The 20959-nt window shown below is 51.6% G+C and overlaps 1 protein-coding gene and 1 long non-coding RNA gene across 6 annotated transcripts in view; one reads left to right on the top strand and one right to left on the bottom strand.

Moving 5' to 3' along the window:
* The window catches only part of KIRREL3 (kirre like nephrin family adhesion molecule 3), a 547594-nt gene that overhangs the window by 78258 nt on the left and 448377 nt on the right, over positions 1 to 20959 (bottom strand). For all 5 annotated transcript variants that reach the window (XM_072729379.1, XM_072729378.1, XM_072729381.1 and 2 more), the window contains exons 4-5: positions 20365 to 20514; positions 15312 to 15461 (exon numbers count right to left, since the gene is read on the bottom strand). In XM_072729379.1, coding sequence (XP_072585480.1) covers positions 15312 to 15461; positions 20365 to 20514 — 300 coding nt within the window. The remainder of the gene's footprint in view (positions 1 to 15311; positions 15462 to 20364; positions 20515 to 20959) is intronic.
* Positions 1 to 20959, top strand: part of LOC140594678 (uncharacterized) — a 61735-nt gene that overhangs the window by 12165 nt on the left and 28611 nt on the right. The gene's annotated exons all lie outside the window — the stretch shown is intronic.

Here is a 20959-nt window from a genome sequence, read left to right as displayed (position 1 = left end):
TTTGCATCTCAGGAAGGTAATCTTGAAAAGTGATTTCCCTCGGTTGCATTTCATTGGTGTAGAAACTAAACAGGCTGTTGCTTTACAGTAATAACATCAACATTTCACCCACCTTCGCCTTAATTATTTTTCTGTCTTGCCAATGGAAGCCGTTGAATAAGATTTATAGGTGGCAGGGAGGTGGGGTGAGCGGGTGTGTGGCTCAGATAATGGGCTGAGCTGATTTCCCCTCACTGGGTGTCACTGGTATAAAAACAAGAACTAAAAGCTTTGCAGCACTTAAGTAATAATAATGTCAGCGTTTCACCTGCCTTTCCCTTAATTATTTTTCTCTCTCGCTCTTGCTACCTGAGCCTGTTTAGATAAGATTCCACACAGATAAAAGCCAAGGGCCCTCATTCTCCTCCACAGATAAGCTGCTGCTTTTCTACCATTCTGTGTGACAAAGGGAGCTGCAGATGGCAGCAAGGCTTCCTCCCACATCTGCCTGGGGAGGTTTCAGAGCCCATGGACCCCAGACGGACGAAGGGCAATAGGAAAGATGGGGAGGTGAGTGTGAAGGCAGGCGTGGGCACGAGGAGGACCACGCAGGTCTGGGAGGCAGGGGGGCACTAGAAGCTAGAAATAGAAGAGAGGCCATCTGAGCACACCTGTCCTCTCACCCCAGGTGCTCGTAGGCAGGGGAGAGGGGGGTCCCATTAGACTGGGTGGGGGGATATGATCACACATTCTCCTATGCAAGGCAGTGAAAAAAGCACCTAGTTTTGCTGCTAGTTAGCTGAGTGGCCTTGGGGAAGTAACACAGCCCTTCTGGGCCATAGTTTCCTAAAAATAAATAAGTTGGTCTATATTAGTTATTAAGCTTTGGGGAGAGTACTGACTCCTATGAGAATGTGAAACATCACACAGAAATGCACATCTACATTCAGATGTTTGCATCCAAGTTTATGGGGCTGAAGGACACCACACCAGAAACCTTGGCACTGCTAGACATCTCTCTTTTTCTCTCACCTGCTGCCTACTACCTCCACTACCACCATTCTGGTCTGAGTCCCCTCAGCTTTCACCTGTATTACTGCAAGAGCTTCTTAACAGGTTCCCCCACCACCACCCCAGTCCTCTTGTAATTTGTACTCAATCCAGCAGTCATTAAAAATAGAGCTTGGATCATCCACTCCTCTATTTAACCCAACCTTCAGTGACTGCTTTTGTACTTAATATGAGGATTTTGTTATAAGAGTCATAGCTAACTCCTTCACCTCTTCAAATCTTTGTTCAAAAAGTTACCTTCTAGAGGCACCTGGGTGAGTTAATCAATTAAGCATCTGACTTCAGCTCAGGTCATGATCTCAGGATCCTGGGATTGAGCCCTGCATTGGGCTTCCCACTCAGCCAGGAGTCTGCTTCTCCTTCTCCCTCTCCCTCTATCCTTCCCCATCCCCGCTCATGTGCACACATACAGTCTTTTTCAAATGAATAAATCAAATCTTTAAAAAGAAGCCACCTTCTACATGGAAAACCTAAGTAGTAAATCAAGTAAAGAAATGATAAATACTATCAAATGTTTAAAAAAGATATAATATCAATCCTTCACAAAACGTTCCAGAATACAGAGGAGGAAGGAACACTTCCCAATTCATTCTATAAGACCAGTATTGCCCTGACACTAAAGCCAGACAAAGACATCACAAGAAAAGAAAACTGCAGACCATTGTCCATTATGAATACAGATGAAAAGCCCTCAACCAAAAATTAGCAAACTGAAGCCAGCAATATATGAAAAAGATTATACAACATGACTGAAATTTATCCTGGAAATGCAAGCTTGGTTTGATAACTGAAAATCAATTAATGTAATATACTACATCGATAGAATAAAGAGCAAAAACCGCACGATCATCACAATAGATGCAGTAAGAGCATTTTATAAAACATAGTATCATTCATGGTAAAAGCTCTCAACAAAGTAGGAAGAGATGTAAACTTCCTTAACTTGATATAGGGCATCTATGTAAAATTTACAAATAGGATACCTTATGGTGAAAGAGACTGGAAGTAAAGCCAGGATGTCTACTCTCACCACTTCTATTCAACTCTGTACTGGAAGTTCTAGTCATACAACAAGGGGAAAAAGGGGTCAGATTGGAAAAAAAGTAAAACTATCTTTACTCTCAGACAAGATAATCCTATATGCAGAAAATCTTAATGAATTCACAAAAACTATTAAAATCTAAAACTGTGGCTATAGGAAGGTTACAGGATCCAAGCTCCATATATAAATATCAGTTGTGTTTCTATATATTAGCAATGTCTAATTGTCTGAAAAATTGTCTGAATTGTCTGAAAAAGAAATTAAGGAAACCATTTCATTCATAGTAGCATCACAAAGAGTAAAATACTTAGGAATAAATTTTTAAAAAGTACAGAGCATGCACTGAAAACTACAAAAATTATTGGGAAAACTTAATGATCTAAATAAATGGAGAGGCATCCCATGTTCATAGATTAGGGGATTCAATATTATTAATGTGACAGTTCTCCTCAAATTGGTCTATAGCTTCAACCCAATTTGTATCAAAATTTCAGCAACCATTTTGATAAATTGATCCTAGGATTTAAATGGAAATGCAAGGGAGTCAAATTAGCTACAATCATTTTGAAAAAGAGTAAGATTGGAGCAGTTACTTTTCCTGATTTCAAAACTTGCTATAAAGCTATAGTAATTAAGTCAGTGTAGTACTGGAATGAAGAAGAGACTTATAGGTCAATGTATCAGAATTGAGAGTTCAGAAATAAGCCGTTACAGTTTTGGTCAGTTGATATTTGATGAAGATGTTAAGGCAATTCAGTGGAGGAAAGGAAAATTTTTTCATCAAATGATTCTGAGATACAACCAGATAGCTGTATGAGAAAATGATGAATTTAGGTCCTTATGTCACAAATTACACAGAAATTAATTTAAAATGAATCACAGACTAAATGTTAGAGCTAAAACTGTAGAACTTATAGAAGAAAATAAAGGAATAAATCTTTGTGCCCTTGATTAGACAAAGTTCTTAGATATCTTAAAGACTTATTTATTTATTTAAGAGAGAGAGAGAGAGAGAGAAAGCAGAAATTGAGGGGCAGAAGGAGAGAGAGTCATAAGAAGCAGACTCCCTGCTGAGCAAGGAGCCTGACACACAGGGATCAATCTCATGACCCTGAGATCACAAGCTGAGCCAAAACTAAGAATGGCCACTTAATCGACTGTGCCACCCAGGTGCCCTGAGATATAATATCAAAAGCACAATTCAAATAGAACAAAAACCCTATGAAATTAGACTTGATTGTGATTAAAGGTTTTTGTGCTTCAAAAGGCACCCTTAAGAAAATGAAGAAAGAAGCCACAAACCGGAAGAAAATATGTGCAAATTATATATCTGATAAAAGACTTATACCCAGAAGATATAAAGAACTCTTCTAACACAATAAGACAAATGATCCAATTTAAGAATGGGCAAAAGGTCTGGATAGACATTTCACTGAAGAAGATAAAAATTGATAATTATTGGGTGCCTGGATGGCTCAGTCAGTTAAGCGTCGGTCACTTGGTTTTGGCTCAGGTGGTGATGTCAGGATCCTGGGACCGAGCCCCACATCAGGCTCCATGCTGGGTGTGGAATCTGCTTAAGATTTTCTCTCTCCTTCTCCCACTGCCCTTCCCCTGCTTGTGCATGTGCTCTCTCTCTCAAATAAACAAACAAACAAACAAACAAACAAATAAATAAATCATAAAGAAATTGATAATTATCACATCAAAGGATGCTCAACATAATTAGTCACTAGGAGAAGGCAATCAAAACCACAATGGGATACCACTCGAAACTCACTAGGATTACCATAATAGAACAGCCAAAGAGTAACAGGAGTTGGTGAGGATATAGAGAGACTGGAACTCTCATAAATTGTCGGTGAGAATGGAATAAGATGACACAGCCATTTTGGAAAAGAGTTTGGCACTTTCTTAAAAAGTTAAGCATAACCTTTCTACATGAGCCAGTTGTTCCACTCCTAGGAATCTACCCATAAAAAATGGCGCCTGCATGGCTCAGTCAGTTAAGTGGCCGACTCTTGATTTTGGCTTAGATTATGATTTCAGGGTCATGAGACTTCAGAGTATGATCTCAGGGTTTTGAGACAGCTCCCCTATTGGGCTCCACGCACAGCAGGAAATCTGCTTGAAATTTCTCTCCCTCTGCCTGTTTCCCCAACCCCTCTCTTTCAAAAAAAGAAAAAAATGAAAAATGAAAACATATACCCACACATAGACTTGTATATGAATGTTCATAGTAGCATTATTCACGACAGCCTGACGACTGGAACCATCCAAAGGTCCATCAAGTGATGAATGGGTAAACAGAATGTTTATCAATAAAAAGCAAGAAAAGGTGATGAACTACTGATACCTGCTACCGCAGGGGCAAATCTCAAAAGTACTATGCTGAGTGAAAGGAGCCAGACGGAAAGACCACATATTGTATGATTCTGTTCATATGAAATGTCCAGAAAAGGCAAATCCATAGAGACAGAAGGAGGATCAGGGGTTCCTAAGGACTGAGGGTGGAACAGGGATTGACAAGGGATCTTTATCGGCTGATGGAAATGGCCAAAGATTGCGGTGGTCACACAACTCCATAAATTTACTAACCATCATTGAGCCATACACTCAAAATGATTGGAGCTTAATGATATGTAAGTTACACCTCAAGAAAGCAGTTAAAAAACAAAGGGAAAGATGAAAAAAAGTTCACTTCTTCTGGGAGGTCTACCCTGATGGCTCAACTTGTCTTCTCCTTAAGAAACTCCACTCCATACTCTCTGCTCTACCACCTTCTAAGAGACGATCGCATCATTGAAATGTTTGTCTAATTCCCTCTGCTGGAACATGTGTCCCACAAAGGCAGGAGGTTTTATTCTGTTAGTCTATCGGGCCACACGCTGATGGATATTCGACAGCACTTGGCACACAGAAGGTGTACAGATCCGCGCTGCAAAATGGAACCAAGGAAGGACCCTCGACTGGTGGATTCCTTCCAGCTCTGGTTCTCTAAATCAAGGTTAGGTTTCCATCCTCCGCAGAACCGTTGTCCAGACCAACTTGGTATTTGGGGGCTGGGGCTGGAGGAGGGCCAGGGTTGTCCCAGGTGACCCTTCATTAGAGCCCCACTTTCTGTCTTATAGACGTGGAGAAGACTCTTCTTTCTTTCCATGCGTTGTGTAGCCTGTAACATGTTTCTTTTCCTTTTCTTTTTTGATGGCGGTTGAGCCATCTGCAAAATGAGGTCCATCATCCTAGGGAATGTGTGTCAACAGAGAGGAAGCGAGCAGAGTGGAGAGGAAGTGATGCATTTGGGTGGGGCCACCCTATCAGCTCTTCCGACGAGATGGCTGTGTGGCCATTGGCTTGCTCCTCTGTTTCTTGCCTCATATCACTGCGGCTGCAATGATGCTCACAGCAGGCACCGGGTGATTTTTCAGCTGCTAACACAGTTCCTGACATATTTACATATGGAAAGTTCCCCCTTTCTATAAACATTTACAAACACCTTGATCAACTTGTGAAAATGTGACACTCTTTTGGAAGCCAGCGTTCTTGGGTTGTGGGGCTCAGCTACTTACTTTTGTGAAATGGGAGCACATGTGTGGGCTTCTGGGTGCCTATGATGCTCCCACCTAGAAAAACCTCCTCTGTGCAGACAGAGTAATGTCGAGGCCCAGAGCAGTGGGCCAAGAAGCGCTGGGCAGTCCTCTGATAATGAGACTTAATGGGATGGAAAATGGATGTTGGGGGTCTAGGGGCCCCGGCTTCCAAGGTGCATCTGTGGAGGTGAGGGTGGCGGGTGCCAGGAAGTCTTCACCTCCTCGCTGAGTCAGAGGGCCCTAGGACGGTCTGATGGCTCAGACAGGGCTCCTGGAGTTCCATGGGGCTGGAAAGAGACCTGTGTCCTAGAGGTCCATGATCTTAAGGCGAGGAGTCAGGTGGCAGGAAGTTGGAGCCGGACTTGGAAGAGGGGAAGGGCATGGCTTAGCAGAAAGGGCAAGAATTTTGGAGCTGGAGAGACTGGCATCCAGATTCTAGCCCTTTTTCTTTCTTGTTGCATGACCTTGGGCAAGTTAATGGGTCTCTTTGTGCGTGAGCTTTCTCATCTATGAAAGGAGATTTAGGGCCTGCCTGGCAGGGATGGTGAGAGACGGTGAGCAGGTGCCTACAGGCCTGTGCGTGGGCTACCCAGCAGTGGGTCAGGGCTCCCGAAATGCCCCTTGCCGGCTGGACCTACCGGCTGGGTCTCATCCCAGCACGGCCCCCAAATCACAAAGCTCTGGCTGTCCCCCCCTCCTGAGGCAGCTGTGCTTCTTTGTTCTGCAGAGAAGTGCTGGCAGCCGGGCCTCTGCCCCCGCGGTGTCCTCCACTTCCCTAGGATAGCAGGGGTCTCCCTGGAGCTCCTGCCTCTGCCCGCACCCCCCGGGACCTCCTTTCTGGGCCTGCTCCTGTGAGTCTGCTTTGGGCCTGCAACTGGGGCTCTACATGCCCTGCTCAAACTCCACCCCTCCCTTGGCCCGTTGGCTGCCTGGGAAGGCTTTCATTTAGTGGTGTTTTCCTTTCTCATTTCATGCTGTAATGGAGATTCATTGCTAGTTTTAAATCCATAATTTGCCATGAAACTCTCGTCTCAGGCCCGGCTGAGGTCGGAGCGGAGACGTGGTGAGCTATTTTTACCCTTGGAGGTCTCCCTGGCCAGCTCAGCCAGGCCGGGCTTTCCCAGGGCCGGCTTGGGCCACAGTCCGGGTGTCACCCCCACGGTGCCCCGGAGCCAGGAGTCAGGAGGAAGGTGAGTCCTTCCTGGTGGGACCCGCTGGTCCCGGCCCCCCCTCTCCTTCACTGTGACTCTCTTCCCCCTTGCATTTCGTTTTTCATTAGGAGGAATCAATAGCGAAGCAGGGCCTCACGCTGTGGCTATCATGCTCCACCTACTACATTCATTCCTGGGCCTGACACGCAGGGAGGGTCAATACTTTTGAGTTACCAAGATTTGTCCACTTCCCAACAGTGACAGATTCTCTTGACTGAGTGCCCTCGTGCCTTTCCATCATGATTCGGCCGTGCTCTGAATAGCGTGTGTGCGTGTGTGTGCGTGCGCACCGGTGCATTTGTCCTTGAGGTAAGGTGTCTGTGTGTGGATAAGATTGATGCGTGAACAGGGAGGGAGCCTTGTACTTGGCCGGCCTGGCTCCCTGGCGGAGGACTCCGGCACCTGGACAGAAGTGGGCTCTTGCCCGAGCGTTTCCAGGCATGCAGGGCTGTTGGAAGCTGAGCCCAAGCCAGAGGACGTGGCCCCGTGATGGCAGAGGAGTCGAGGGCCCTCTCAAGGCAGCCAACCCTGAAAGCTACAGGAAAGTGGCTCTAGCATCCCAGGAAGCCCCAAAGCTGCTGGTTCCACACCGAATGGCCCACGGGGGATGCCAGAGGATCAAGGCCTGCCTGGCAGGGATGGTGAGAGACGGCTTGTGCACATCTCCATGGGCTGGGCTCCTGCTCCAGTTTGCTGGCCAGTGGAGGCTGCTCAGCATCTCCCAGGGTTAAATCGGTGGACGAACAGATTCTCTTTGCTGCGGGGGGGGCCAGGGATCAATGGGGCAAGTGTCCCTCTGACGCGACCCCCAAACCACCATCAGATGAAGGGGGATCACAGTCAAACCGTGGTGTGGATCTGCACGTCCTTCCCGGAGAGGTCAGGGTCCAGAGATGGTTACACACCATCATCCCGGGTCTCATGGCCAGGATCCCGGCCTGCCCTGGGGGAGAACTGGGGCAATGATGCACGTCTTTCCACCTCAGGTGATGGCCCTGTCCTGCTTAGACCCGGAGAAGTGCCAGTGCCCTGAGTGTGATGGTGGCACCATTCAGGGGTGCGGGGCTGCCTGGGGAGCCCCAGTCATGTAGTGATGGGGTCCCTGAGGGGTCAGCAGAACCACACATGGGGTGGTGGGGGCCGGGAACAGCAGACCCAGTGGGATCCTACAGAATCTCCCTGCCTTTGCTTGTGCTGGTGTTGAAAGCAAGAGATGCTGGCAGCTGGCGGGGGGCTGCTGGCCCTGGGTTGGCCATTTGGGATGCTGCGTCCAGCCCAGGGCAGTGTTGGGCATCAGGGCCACCCCACCAAGGATGCTTGATTAGGCCAGTTAGCTCCCTTCTCATTGGCTGAGTCTGGGTAGGGTAAGGCAGAGCTGAGTGTCCCTTGCAGCAGGTCTCCCCACTTCCTGCCTACAGGCCGAGAGGGGAGCACTGAGTTTGCCTCCATCCCTGACGGACCCGCAAACGCTCTGGAGCCTTCCAAGTTGTTCTGACACTGAGGTTGAAATGAAGAACAGGGAGATGGCAGGTGGGGGTGGGGGCGTTCCTTTCTGTGGCAGATTAGAGAACCAGGGAGAATGCTAGGGTGGGGGGGGGGACGGCATGGGGGAGGGCCTAGCTCTGAAGTCAGGGTACTCGACCCAGTGGCCACAGGGACCTCCAGAGAGACCCTCCATCCCTGCCCCCCCGCCAGCTTCCACTTGCCGCCGACAACAGCCACGGGCAGCTACTCAGGGGGGCATATGGCTAACGACCCTCAATACAATCTAGTATAATTATATTATATTATAATATAATCTAGAAGGCAGAGACTATTAGTCACCTTATGGTGACTCAATGCCCTGCGGCTCACCTTGTCACCTGCCCAAGCAGGTAGGCACCCAGTTAGATCAGGAGGGGAGTGCAGTGGTCCAAGAGACACGGAGGAGGGGACTCTGCTTCCGGCCCCCAGGGAAATGCTGGCCTGGGTACCCCCCAGAAGGGCGGAATGGTGGGGCGGGGGGAGCAGGAAGGAGCTGGCTGCAGGGGTGGGGGCCGGGGGTGGGCCCGAGGCGCACAATAGCTCAGACGCCGGCGCCCATCTGGAACCGCAGGAGATAAAGATGCTTGCTTTGCTCCTCTCTCCCATCTCTGGTTTGTTTGCTGCCCCTTTTTGGGGGTGATTGCAGGGTAATGAATGTGGCAGGAAGCAGGCACACAGCACAAATGAGATACGGCACCTACGACCAGGCCGGGGCCCAGGCAAAACACGCTTAATAAGGAGATAAGGAAATCAATTCTACTCGTCTTCCCAGGCGTGCGAGCCGGAGGGGCCTGCAGGGATCGCGTCTTTTGGCCTCGCGTGCTGGATGGCAAGGCTTTCCCAGGACACGGGCCTGAGCCCCCAGGAAGGAACAGTTGTTTGCTGGTGCTGCCTAGCGCGGCACAAGTAACAGTAATCACCATCACAGGAGGAACCCTAGCAACAGCTGGAGCGTCTGTGCCTTGCTGCTTACCGGGTGCTGTTTTGAGAAATGTCCTACATCAGCTGTCCTGCTAAATCCTCCCTATAAGCCTAAGAGGGCAGGTAGGACTGCTCCCCCATTTTACATATGAGGAAACTGAGGCAGAACGGTTAGGTGACTCGTTTGTCCAGGGTCATGTGCTTGTAAAGTGACACAGCCAGGTGTCCAGGAGAGGCAGTCTGGCTTTTGGAGCCTGGGCTCTTACCCTGATGCCGTGTCGCCCCTCTAGACACAACATAATACGGCACAATATGACCCAGTTGTCGCCTGTCCTCGGGGTTTTGCTGCAGCCCTGCTGCTACAGTTACATGACGAGCTCTACCGAGCACCGAGCATGTGCCCACAGGCTGTTCTAGGCTGGGGGGTGCCCGGAGACCCCGTGGGGGAGACAGACACGCAAACGGTTACTTTCAGTATAAAGTGTTGTGTTGTGACTGTGGTGTTGACGGAAGCCTAAGGGAGCAGAGTGGGACAGCCAGGCTGTGTGGGGTTCAGGGAGGGCTTCCTGGAGGCGGTGATGTCCAAGATGAACCCCGACAGGGGAGCCAGTGGCAGCAGTGCGCAGGAGGGAAGGCATGGAGTGTGAGCGGTGGAGGGAGCCCCAGCCAGTGCTCATCCCGGGGCGGGGGGGTGGTGGTGGGCGGAGAGGGGGCTGGAGCAGGGGCTGACAGAGCCTCAGAGGCTCCGGAGTACCCCTCGGCCCTGGCCCAGGGTTTGCTTCGTGGACGCACCTTCCAGGCCCCTGAAGAGCAGCGTGGTCTGTTCCTTCCCGACGGGGTGACTGCCGCTGGGTTTCTTGCTGCCTGTTTCTGGGGGGGCCCTTTTATTTTTTAAATTTTATTTTATTTTTATTTTTTTATTTTTGGAGGGGGGGCTTTTAAAGGCTCTCAGGCTGCATGTCGGCTGGACGACCCAGGTTATCACTGTCTCTCCCTGGACCCACCTACCCGGAGGGTGAGAGGATGGGGCACTGGCGGGGGGGTTGCTTCCAGTACAGGGGGTTCGGGGGGCCTGTGCCACTCAGCTGCCCCGGAGAAGAGATGCAGGGTGGGGGCTCTGAAGACTCAAGGACCCATCCGGACCCTCTCTGTTTGCCCCTTCAGTGTCTGGAGCTTGACATCACTTTAAAGATGCTCTTTTTATTTGAATTGACTTCGTCTCCATCATTAAATAATTCATGTTGATTTAGAAAGCCTTGTTTCTAATGGGAGCCACCAGACAGCAGAGTTAATATTAGAACGGGCTGGGAAGACGAGGGAGATGGGAGGAAGACTAGGAGAACACCCTTTTTAATAATTAAGCCGCCATCCACCATCCTCCCTGCCTCCTTCGAGCCCCCTCACTCTGCTCTGCTTTCCCTGTTTCACAGCGATCATTACCACCCGATGTCCTACGGACCCACACAATGCACCTGTTTAATCTGTGGATTACTTATTGGCTCTCATTCTCTCTCTCTACACCCCCCCCCCCCCCCCCCGCCTCTCACTGCTAGAACACAAACTCCACCAGGGCAGGGCTGCTTTTCTCTTTTGCTGACCAATAAATCCCATATGACTGGGTCAGTGCTTGGCACCTAATCAGTGCCCAGGAAATATTTGTGGATCAAAACCTTGCCTCCCATTGCCTTCCTGTCCTGGGTCCTCTGACTCCTCGCTTCTCAAATTTTCAGGCAGCTAGAAAGATCAAATGCAGACTCATCCTTACGTATTGTCAACCCTGGGGTTCCTGCAGGTGGGAGAAGGAGTTGTCTGCAGGTGCATGGGTGTGCGTGCACGTAGCTTTAAAGTGTGTGGCACTTTAGTGTTGGGGTATGTGTGTGTTAGTTTGGGGCTCACAGCAATTCTGGGAGATTTGTATTTTTATTGTCCTCATTTTATAGATGAGGGATGAGAAACTTCATTCACTCACTCATTCATTCATTTATTAAAAAAAAAAAACCCTCCAACAATTATTAAGGACCTACCCTATCCTAAGTGCTGGTTATAGAGAGTTGGACCAGAGGCCCCCTGGGAGCGCTAAGGACGTGGCCCAAGGTCACACAGCGAGTAAGCTGCATGTAGGTGTCCTGCTTCCAGCCCGTGCTCTTCCGCCTACAGCGCAGCTCTGCACATGTCTGTGGGGGTCCTATGACGTCCAGCTAAGCTGAGTCCCTGCCTGGAAGCTGCATACAGAGGGCGGGCTCTGGGGTTAAGACATACAGCCAAGTCCAGAGTTCCAGGGCTGGGCAGGACTTTGAGAGGTCCTCAGAGTGGGATGGTGCACAAAACACTCCATTCCCTTCTGGGCCTCAGTCACCCCCATGAATTCTGGTTCCAGTGGTGGTGCGGGGGGAGGGCATTTTCCTAAACTAGTTGGTGCCGCAAGCTGGACTCCTTATTGCAGAAGTCGTGGCTTCCTGGGAGCCCGGCGGTTCTTAGGGAGCATCTTACTCATCACCACGTTCATGCTACAGATGAGGAACTGAGGCCCTGAGAGGTTGAGCAACTGGGCCAAGATCACACAGCTGGTTAATGGCAGGACCATGACAGTGGCCTCCAAGCCTGCCGTTCTTGAGAAGTTCTGCAGGTGGAAAGATGCCTGTCTCGACCTGGCCGGAGTTAAGGTGTGGGCCTCCGTGCCGCAGAGGGAATGCAGCCTGGCCCTTAACCTGGGCCGGGGCTGCGGTGTCTTTGCCTGGCTCTGCCCCTTCCCCCTCTTCCTCTCCTGGTCCCCTAGCTCCCTCCCGCTGCCTCCCAGGATAGTAAATGCTCAGCTCCAAGTTGCTCCTTGCCTGATTGCATCCGAGAGCTGGAAATACAAGGCTAATTAATGTGTCTGTGACTCAAGGCTTGGCCGCTGGGGCTGGGTCCCCATGTCCTCCCTGGAGCACCAGGGGCCCTGTGAGCTGGCCCTCTGGCTTCTCCAAGCAGGCTGCTGGCGGATGCATATTTTAACAATGCACATCTGTTGGCTCTATAATCTCTCATATTTGCCCTCCTCACTTGGTGCTTTGATGGAAGACCCCCAGGGGTCTCCCTCTGTTCCAGGCAAAGTGTTTGCTTTGCAATTTTGCTGGAATACCATCTGATTCTGCTCTCATATCTTCTGCAGGTTCTAATCAGGCTCTTACTTTATTTAATTAAAAATCTATCTCAGGCAAATACAGACTAAATTAGGAAGCTCTCTCATTCCTGGAACACAGGGAAGGCAGCCCCCCTCCTTGGGGAGCTGGCTGGGACATATTCCCGGGCTGAGATGTCACAGCAAAGCAGATGGGGTCTTGGTCGGGAAGCTGGCTGGCCAGGGTAGAAACACCCCCCCTTCCCTCCGCAGGAACAGCCGCTGTGTCTATTCCCTTTCCAGAAGGCTGGGTCAGCTTTAGCACGTAGGGCCTCTCTCCAAAGGCAGTAGGTGGGGCTGTACACCGCAAAGACACTCAGCCAGGCTGGGTGCTCAGGCAGAGAGGCATGCCCTGCTGGACCAGCCAAGGGGCAGGGGGGTTACCTACAGGGCCAGCTCAGGGGTGGGACCTGCTGGACAAACCAAAGGGCAGGAGGGTTCCCTACAGGGCCAGCTCAGGGGTGGGGACCTGCTGGACCAGCTCAGGGGTGGATGTAGGGTGATCAGAACCGGTGGGAGGCAGACCCTGGGGCAGTTCTTTCTTGCCGGGGTTAGTTTGTTAGGAGGAGTGGAGGCAGTGAAGTCTTCAGGGAAGGCTGCTGGACAAATGTCTGCTCAGGCTCCCTTTCCAGCTCTCAGGAATCCAGCAGGCTATCCTGCCGGGGTCACCTGGAAACACCCCCTTCCTGCTCCTCAACTGCCTTCCAGACTTGTAAAACACGTTCCCCACGCAAACCAGCGCTGTGCCCAGGAGGCGGTGCCAGGTGCGGCCCCGGGAGAGGGAGACGGGGGAGTGAATGCCTTCGAGACGTGACCTAAGACAAAATTGAGTCTGTTCAGATCAGATGCTGAGGCCCCGCTCTCAGAAGCCTGGTCCTTAAGCCACCAGACAAAGGAGATGCTGCTGGCATTTAGGAACGCAGACGGCACTGGTTTGGGGCTGGAAAAGCTGGGGTCTATTTTGAGTGGTAATGAAGCCCTGAGTGGTTTTGCACTCTGAGTCTCAAGTTCCTCACCCGTAAAACATTTGGACTCAGTTATCTCCCCGAGATAGGAGAGAGGAGGGGGCTGTGCATGGTCGGGTGCCCCCCGGGGCGAAGCTCTGACACCAGGATAAGAATTGGAGGATGAGATGCGTTCCCACGTTGTTTAGGTCTTGCGTGAAGTCAGGAGTGGGGAGGGCTTAGGCCCTTCTGAATTTAGCATTCTTCGGTACCCTCTAGAAGGGGAACGGGGCGGGGGGGCAGCAGAAGGCAGATTATTTTGAGGACGGGGAACTGAATAATCTCCGGAGGTGCACAAATCTGTCCCGCATGGCCCCACACTCAAGAATCAGAAGCCACATGAGACCCTTCTCCCTCCATCTCCACACCAAACTACGCCCATTCCCACTTTAGCCATCGTCTCGGGAGGGTTGAGGATGTCTGCCCCCTTTCACATCCCTGATTACTTTCCTGCAGGCCCTTCTGGACGGAGCCGTCCCAGCTCATTGACCCTGCCCAACCCGGGTTCCTTTCTCTTTCCTTCATTGCAGGCTAGACAGGAATCAGAGGTTGAGGGGGGTTTCTGGGGATGGCCCCGAGCCCTGCCTGCTGTCTCAAGAAGCCAAGCTCCGGGCTTGGGAAGCGTCCTTGTCCTTGCTGCCATGCGGGGGGCAATCTGCCCGCACGTGGCCGTGTAGATGTGAAGACAACCTGACATGTTCTTCAGTGTTTCACTGGGGAGCAGCCAGGTTAGGACACAGCACCCCAACTGCTGACCTGTGCTCAGAGCTTCACGGCAGCTGCTGAGAGGAGGGCAGGGTGAAGCCCAGGCTCCCCTCTCCCACGGCCTGGGTCCCCATCCCACATGGGCTAGAGGAGCCTCACCCACCGGGCAGGGCAGGGTGACACAGGAGCCCGACTCGGGAGACCCCTCCCCCCAGGCCCAGGCCCTTGGCATCTCTGAGCCTCAGTTTCTCATCTGGGGCAACAACACCTGTTCCACTGTCTTGCATCAGCACAGCTGAGCCAACCTAAGTGGAAGTGCGTGGAGAGGTGCCGTGAGCATATGCCCGTGTCTGCTGTGCGGCCCCATGGGCGTGGCTTGCTGCCTAGGGGTTGGGTCCTCGGCAGCATCTGGACGAAGTCAGAAGGAGGCAGTCTGGGAGGTGGCCCGGCTCACTCCCCGGCTTCAGGCAGGTCTGTCTGAGTGAAGGAGCAGGGACCTCTCAGGCCGGGTGTCCCAGGGGCGCTGGGCTCCTGGGAAGCCAAGAGGATGAAGAAAGGCCGAGGGGGCAAAGGTCTGATTTGGCGTCAGGGCCTGAAATGAATTATCCCTGGGGGTGATTGAGGCAGTCAGTCCTCCGCCTGAGAGCCAAGGTTCCCAGGGAGCAGGGGAAGGAGCAGGTGCAGGGATGGTCCTGGGTGGTCCCAGGTGGTCCCTAGGGCCCTAGGGATGCTGAAGTTAGGCCTTCCTGGCACCTCACGGGAGAAAGAGCGACTCCAGGATGTGTCGTGGTCTTCTCGGTATCCCCATCACCTAGCACAGGGCCTGACAACCATCGTGTGCGCAGAACATGCTTCCTGATTGAATAAATAAGCATTCGGAGCCCCCTTTAGCCACTGGGGTCGGACAGGCCCATAGGTCGGTTAGCGGTGACCTTCCAATTTCCAGGGCGGGAACTTTCTCTTTCCCTCTTTCCCCCTCTTGGTGGGGAAAGTGACACCGACCACCAGACCAGATGTGGACTCTGCCCAGCGGGGAGCCCTTCTGAGACTGAGCCCGTGGTGCTTCCCACAGCATCCTCACCCCCGCGTTTCAACGCTTCTTACCCAGGACGGTGAGGCGTGCGGGGCGAGACCGGATGGCGGCCTGGATGGCCTGGCACTCGTACACGGCATCATCCTGCAGCTCTGCCCGCAGGATCTTCAGGTGATGTTCCCCTGACAGGTGGTTCCCTACCACCAGGTACTGGGGGTAACCTGTGGAGACAGGAGGCGGGTCAGGGAGGGCTGGGGCCGTGGTGGAGGCATGCGTGCCCCACAGGCACCGTGGGGGGACCCTGGGCTGGGGCTGGTTTTGGAGGCTGGTCTGGCGGGCAGCTACTCGGGACCCTGACCTTCATGTAAGGAGCACAAAAAATGAGACCTTTCCCTGGGTATTGGGCAGTGTGTGTGTATGTGTGCATGTGTGCGTGTGTGCATTGAGGTTTACGAATGTTGGAGTAGTTACTAGCAGAGAGAAAAAGAGAGCACAGAGATGGAAATGCTAAGTGTGGGCAGACACAGCAGGGCCAGTACTCTGGCAGGCGGTGTGCTCAGCGCCGTGGTTTACCAAGCAGACATGAATTTTGATAAGGAGACACACAGAGAGACAGAGACCCAGGCTTCGATTCACAGTAAACAGAGTGAGAGACAGAGGGCGGAAAACAGAAATCTCTGGAAAAGAATCAAGAATGACTCTGGGGGGGAAAGTTTTGTTTGGGATGGACAGGAAGTAGGGATCTAGGCCACCCAAACAGTGCCTGGGAACGTGTGGCCACTTGGAACCATAAACTGGGCCCTTTCCTGGTCACTGCTACTTCCCGCTCAGACCCCAGGGCCTGATTAAGCACTTATGAGGCTTGCAGGACGCTTAGGAATATGGGGTCCCTTATACTACTGGTGATGAATAATGGATAAATAAAAATTTGAGAATGATAAATCATTAATCAGCTTTCCTACTGCTGCGGAATGTGAATGCCAGCATAATTCGTGGCTGGCCAGGTTGGGCAGATCCTCTGTCCCGGGCCTCGGGCCCTAGACCCCCTCAGTCTCTCCTGGAAGGATCTTTTTTCCATCGTCCCCTTACCTGAGCTCTGTCCGCCCCTCCCTCAGCTTCTTACAGGGAACGTCCTCCGTGTTCTCTTCCCTTCTCTCCTCAGAGGCCCACCCACCCTCTGGCAGCTCCAAACTGCTCCTTCTAGAAGACCTTCACCAGGACAGTGTGAGTTCTCAGAAATGTGCCGCAGGAGAAGAGGGTTGGCCTATGTGGCCTTTTAAGGAGAAGACTAGAGCTTAAGCAAGTGTGTGTGTGTGTGAGAGAGAGAGAGAGAGAGAGAGAGAAACAGAGAGACAGAGGCACATGCACTAGCTCTCCAAATATTTCAGTCTCTAGGTGTGGGTTGGATGTGTTCAAGTAGCTCCAAGGACAGCGCTAGCACCATTGGATAGAACTAATATGGGGAAATACTTTAGAATATTCTTCATTTGAAATGTTCAACAAGGGGCGCCTGGGGGGCTTCAGTGGTTGAGCGTCTGCCTTTGGCTCAGGTCGTGATCCTGGGGTCCTGGGATCGAGTCCATCTCTCAGGAATAAATAAACAAAATCTTAAAAAAAATGAAATATTCAACAAGCATCTGGGCTGCCAGAGGTGGTAGTGAGGTCCCCATGGGGAGCTGTATTCAAGCAGAGGTTGGTGAGCACCTGTCAGGGACACCGCAGAGGAGGTTTCTACCCTAGAAGGGATCTTGGAGCTCTAAGGTCCCTCCTATCCTAAGCTAAGGGTCTTGCAGAGGTGGGGCAGGGCTCCCCTGGGGTGAGCTGTGCAGGGGCCACTGGCACCCATTCCTTGGCAGGGAGGGAGCCGTGATCCTTCCCAGGATGTGTTTTGGGGGCTTCCTGTGTGCTGAGCCCTTCGGGCGGGTGTCGTCGTGGCTGGCGTCGTCCCTGTCGTGCAATCAAAGGGCCCCGCCCTGCGCAGCTGTTCCGACCCCACCAGAGATGCTCACAAGGCCGTCAGCTGTCCCCCCCCCCCAGAGCGCCACCTCCCCTCCTGCCCGCCCTTCCTGCCCTCTGCTGGGCTTTGGGAAGAAGCCCAGGTAAGTTAAGCGGGCTCTCCCCAGGGCCAGGACAAGGGGCTGGAAACGGGTTCCAGTCCAGCCCTCTCCCCGCTGCTGCCCTCAATGTAGCTGGCTCACCGCCCCCAGCCCTTCCGGCCCAGCCTCTGGATCCCGCTGTCCTTGATTAGTCCCTGGTCTCCTGCAGGCATCTTGGCTGGAGCTTGTGTTTTTGTTGTCTTGCAAGCTATCAGCAGCAGGATTTCGCTCTCATGAGCTGCTGAAAACATCAGTGATGGGTTTGTTTGTATTTGCCTAATTAGGCAACGAGCTGCAATGCTATCCCAAGGACTGGCAGGATCTTTGGAAAAAACACAAGCCCAGAAGCATCGATTCTGAGCAAGTTCTAGCTCCTTCCATGGTATCATTACTCTCTCTCGCTACGCCCAGGGGAGGCAACACTATTGCGAGTCTGGGTTCTACTGTCAGTGCGTGAGTTCGAGGGCCAGGTCTATCGTGCCCTAGCTCTGCTGTCTTGGGGGAGGTACTTTAACTTCTCCGAGCTTCGGTCCCCACCTCAGCAAAATGGGGATGATATCGGTACCACCATGAGTCAAGGTGAAGAGAAGTGGGATCATCCATATTAAGTGTGTGGCACGCAGTCTCTAAATGATGGTTCGAAGAAAAATGACAGGGAGATGGGACAGCCAGAAAGGTCCTGGCCTTTTTTTTTTTCTTAAGGTTTTATTTATTTATCTGAGAGACAAAGAGAGAGAGTGAGTGAGAGCAGTGCTCTCTGGAGAGCACAGGCAGGGTGAGGGATTGAGGGAGAGAAGCAGGTTCCCCGCTCATTAGGGAGCCAGCTGCGGGGCTCGATCCTGGGACTCTGGGACCATGATCTGAGCCGAAGGCAGACGCCCAACCGATGGAACCACCCAGGAGCCCCTAAACGTCCCCATCTTTAGAAGCAAGAACATGCAGGGTGCCAGGCTTTTTGGGTGTTAGGAGCCCACACATTGGGTTTAGATCAATTTTTTTCTTGATGGTGACTTTATTTGCCTGTCAAATAAAGCGTTTGTGGGGGGGGTGGTGGAAGGGGGGGGGAGAGAATCCTTATTTTTCTCCCTGTGGATCATTATAGATTTAGGACATAATGTCTGAAACTCATTAGAGCTTCTTCGAAGAAGAGTGTTCTATCTATAGGAGGCCACGCGTTTATAAATCATGTCCTTTGAATGTGTGTTCCAGCTTTGGTGACCAGAAAGACGGTTAGGTCTTCCATTAGGGTGTGATTCCTGGTCGACTGGGCACGGCCACACAGAAAAGGATGAAGTTAAATCAGAGGAGGGTGATAGAACTGTGGCACGATTCTGGACCTTGGTTCCCTCACCGGAAAACCTGTGACCAAGTGCCCTGTGAATATGTGCTGAACTGAATCGAGATCCATTACTGTCCTTTCCTTGTCAGGCTAGGAAACAGTATTTACTGAGCGTGTGAGTTTCTGTCATTGTTGCCATGATGCTTTTTTTGGGGATAGGTGATCAAATATAGAAAAGATTTTACCAGGAATTTGAATTTATTGGCTTTGCAAGGAGACAGGCAACCTTCTTTGTATGAGTGGAGTCAGGTCAGAGAGGAAGTAGACCCCAGCTCATCAGAACCCCATTGTACCTCACTTAGTGGGACCCAATCCTGATCCCAGAGAGCCATGCATGGAATTGGATGCCAGAAGGTCAGTTCTCCATGTGGTGTTGAATGGCCGTGGTGACCTGGGGCTTCCTCTTGGCCATCAACCCAAAAAGACCCCAGTCCTTGACCAAAGGCTGCAAACCATTGATCAGGAGCCCGGAGTCCCTCCTTCGCCAGCAAGGATGCTGGCCCAAGCTCAGAGCCACGCGGAGCATGAGTGATTCTAGTTTGGGAAGGTGATATCATTCCCCCAGTTTCTCTAGGGTAAGGAAGTTCAGAGCCCCTGAAATTGGCTGGTTCCCATAATACTTAAATTTTATGGCAGCACAGTATATTTTGGAGATATTATTGTGTATTTTATCCATGCTCAGTTGGGCTGCAGCACTCAAACCCGGTGATGCTATTGACCATGGCTATAATGTTTCAATATACATTTTTGGCAAGACATAACTCACATTTTAAAATATTAATTTCCCAACCATCGTGTTCCTGAGTGCATTTCGATTTTTATTTTCTTGCAGCTGTACACCATGAGAGAAGTAAAGCTACCTCTCAGTTGAATACATATATATTTTTTTCTCCTCCTCTACCCTCAGCCATTCCCCCCCAAGGGCAGGGACGCCCCGATCCCTTGTTCTGGATTTTCCAGGTTATGCTAAGCCTAGCAAGCAGTCACCTGCCTACCCTCCCCAGGGGAAAATAATAATTGCTGGTGGGTGAGTGACCAGGATGGGTTGGGAAGACATCTGTATGAGCTTAAAGGTTGACATTCACAATGGTTAGCAGATGACGGGGAGCTCAGATGCCAGCTCCAGGAGCGTACCAAGACATCTTTGCTCAATACCAGCCTGGGTGGGCTCAGCGAGGTTTGGACTTTAAGCGCTCCTTTTCTTCCCATCACACGATAACCCCTAAAACCAACTGGGTGGGTTCCTTTGTGAGCGTTCAATTTATTTGGCTCCCTTTAAAGGATGGGAGCCGAGAAAAGCCAGGCTGTGACTTAAGCGGGGCATACTTTTTTTTTTTTTTTTTTTGGGCATACATTTTGGACCAAGAAACAGGAACACTTTACTTCTAGGGATCTGACTTTACATGAATTGTGTTTGACTTGAGAACAGACCCTCCAGGGCAACATCGTTTAGGGTTACTGGAATTGACGATTTACTTATAATTCATTACCAGTAGTCAGAAGGGCTCTCAAGGTCCTATGGGTCCTGGACCCAGAGCCTGCCCAAGCGGCCTCTGCCCCAGGGGGAATATACAATGAAAGCTGGGGATTGAATCTCCGAATGCCTACGAAGATGGGGTTCCCTAGGAAGCAGGTGGGTCAGGCGGGAACTGGTCCCAGGCCTTCCCAAGGAGGTCTGGGGGTACTCACTTGAGAGGTCCCGGCCCACACCCAGAGCCAAGCCGTCTTTGATCCACAGAACGAAGCCATCGTATTCAGGGATGGCGCACAGCAGAGTCACCGGCTGGCCCGACACCACGGCCTGGTCCTGGGGTTGCTGGCTGAAGGAGTATACTTGGCCTGGGAAGGAGACAAGCACAGCGGTCAGCTTCTGGCAGGCAGCAAGGCCTAGAGGACTCCTCCAGTTAAGAAGCAGGGCAGAGGCTACTCCAGGGGATACCCCCCACCCCCGGGCCTTACCTCCTGCCTGGGGCTCAGCAGCGTCTTCCTACCTGCCCCCCACTTCATTCCTGCTTTTAGCAGCTGGCTCGCTGCTCAGCTGCCCTGCTCGTCAGGCCTCCCCACGCAGGCACACTGCCCTCTGGCCTCCTCCTGCCCCCGAAGGGGCCTTGTCCACTGTGCTTGGGACGAGCTCTGACACTTTCCTTTCTGCAAACTCCAACTCACTGCCACCTGCTTGTACCTACTCCCCCAACAGGGCAGAGGCTGGAGACAGCCCTCCAGCTGCAAGCACCCTGTGAGGGTGTACCCCTCGAGAAGGTGAGGGGGCCGGGAGTAGGGCGGT

The sequence above is a fragment of the Vulpes vulpes genome, chromosome 12 (genome assembly GCF_048418805.1).
Source record: "Vulpes vulpes isolate BD-2025 chromosome 12, VulVul3, whole genome shotgun sequence".
NCBI classification, from domain to species: Eukaryota; Metazoa; Chordata; class Mammalia; order Carnivora; family Canidae; genus Vulpes; species Vulpes vulpes.
Note: the sequence above shows the minus strand (reverse complement) of the source record. Positions and strands in the feature narration are given on the sequence as shown.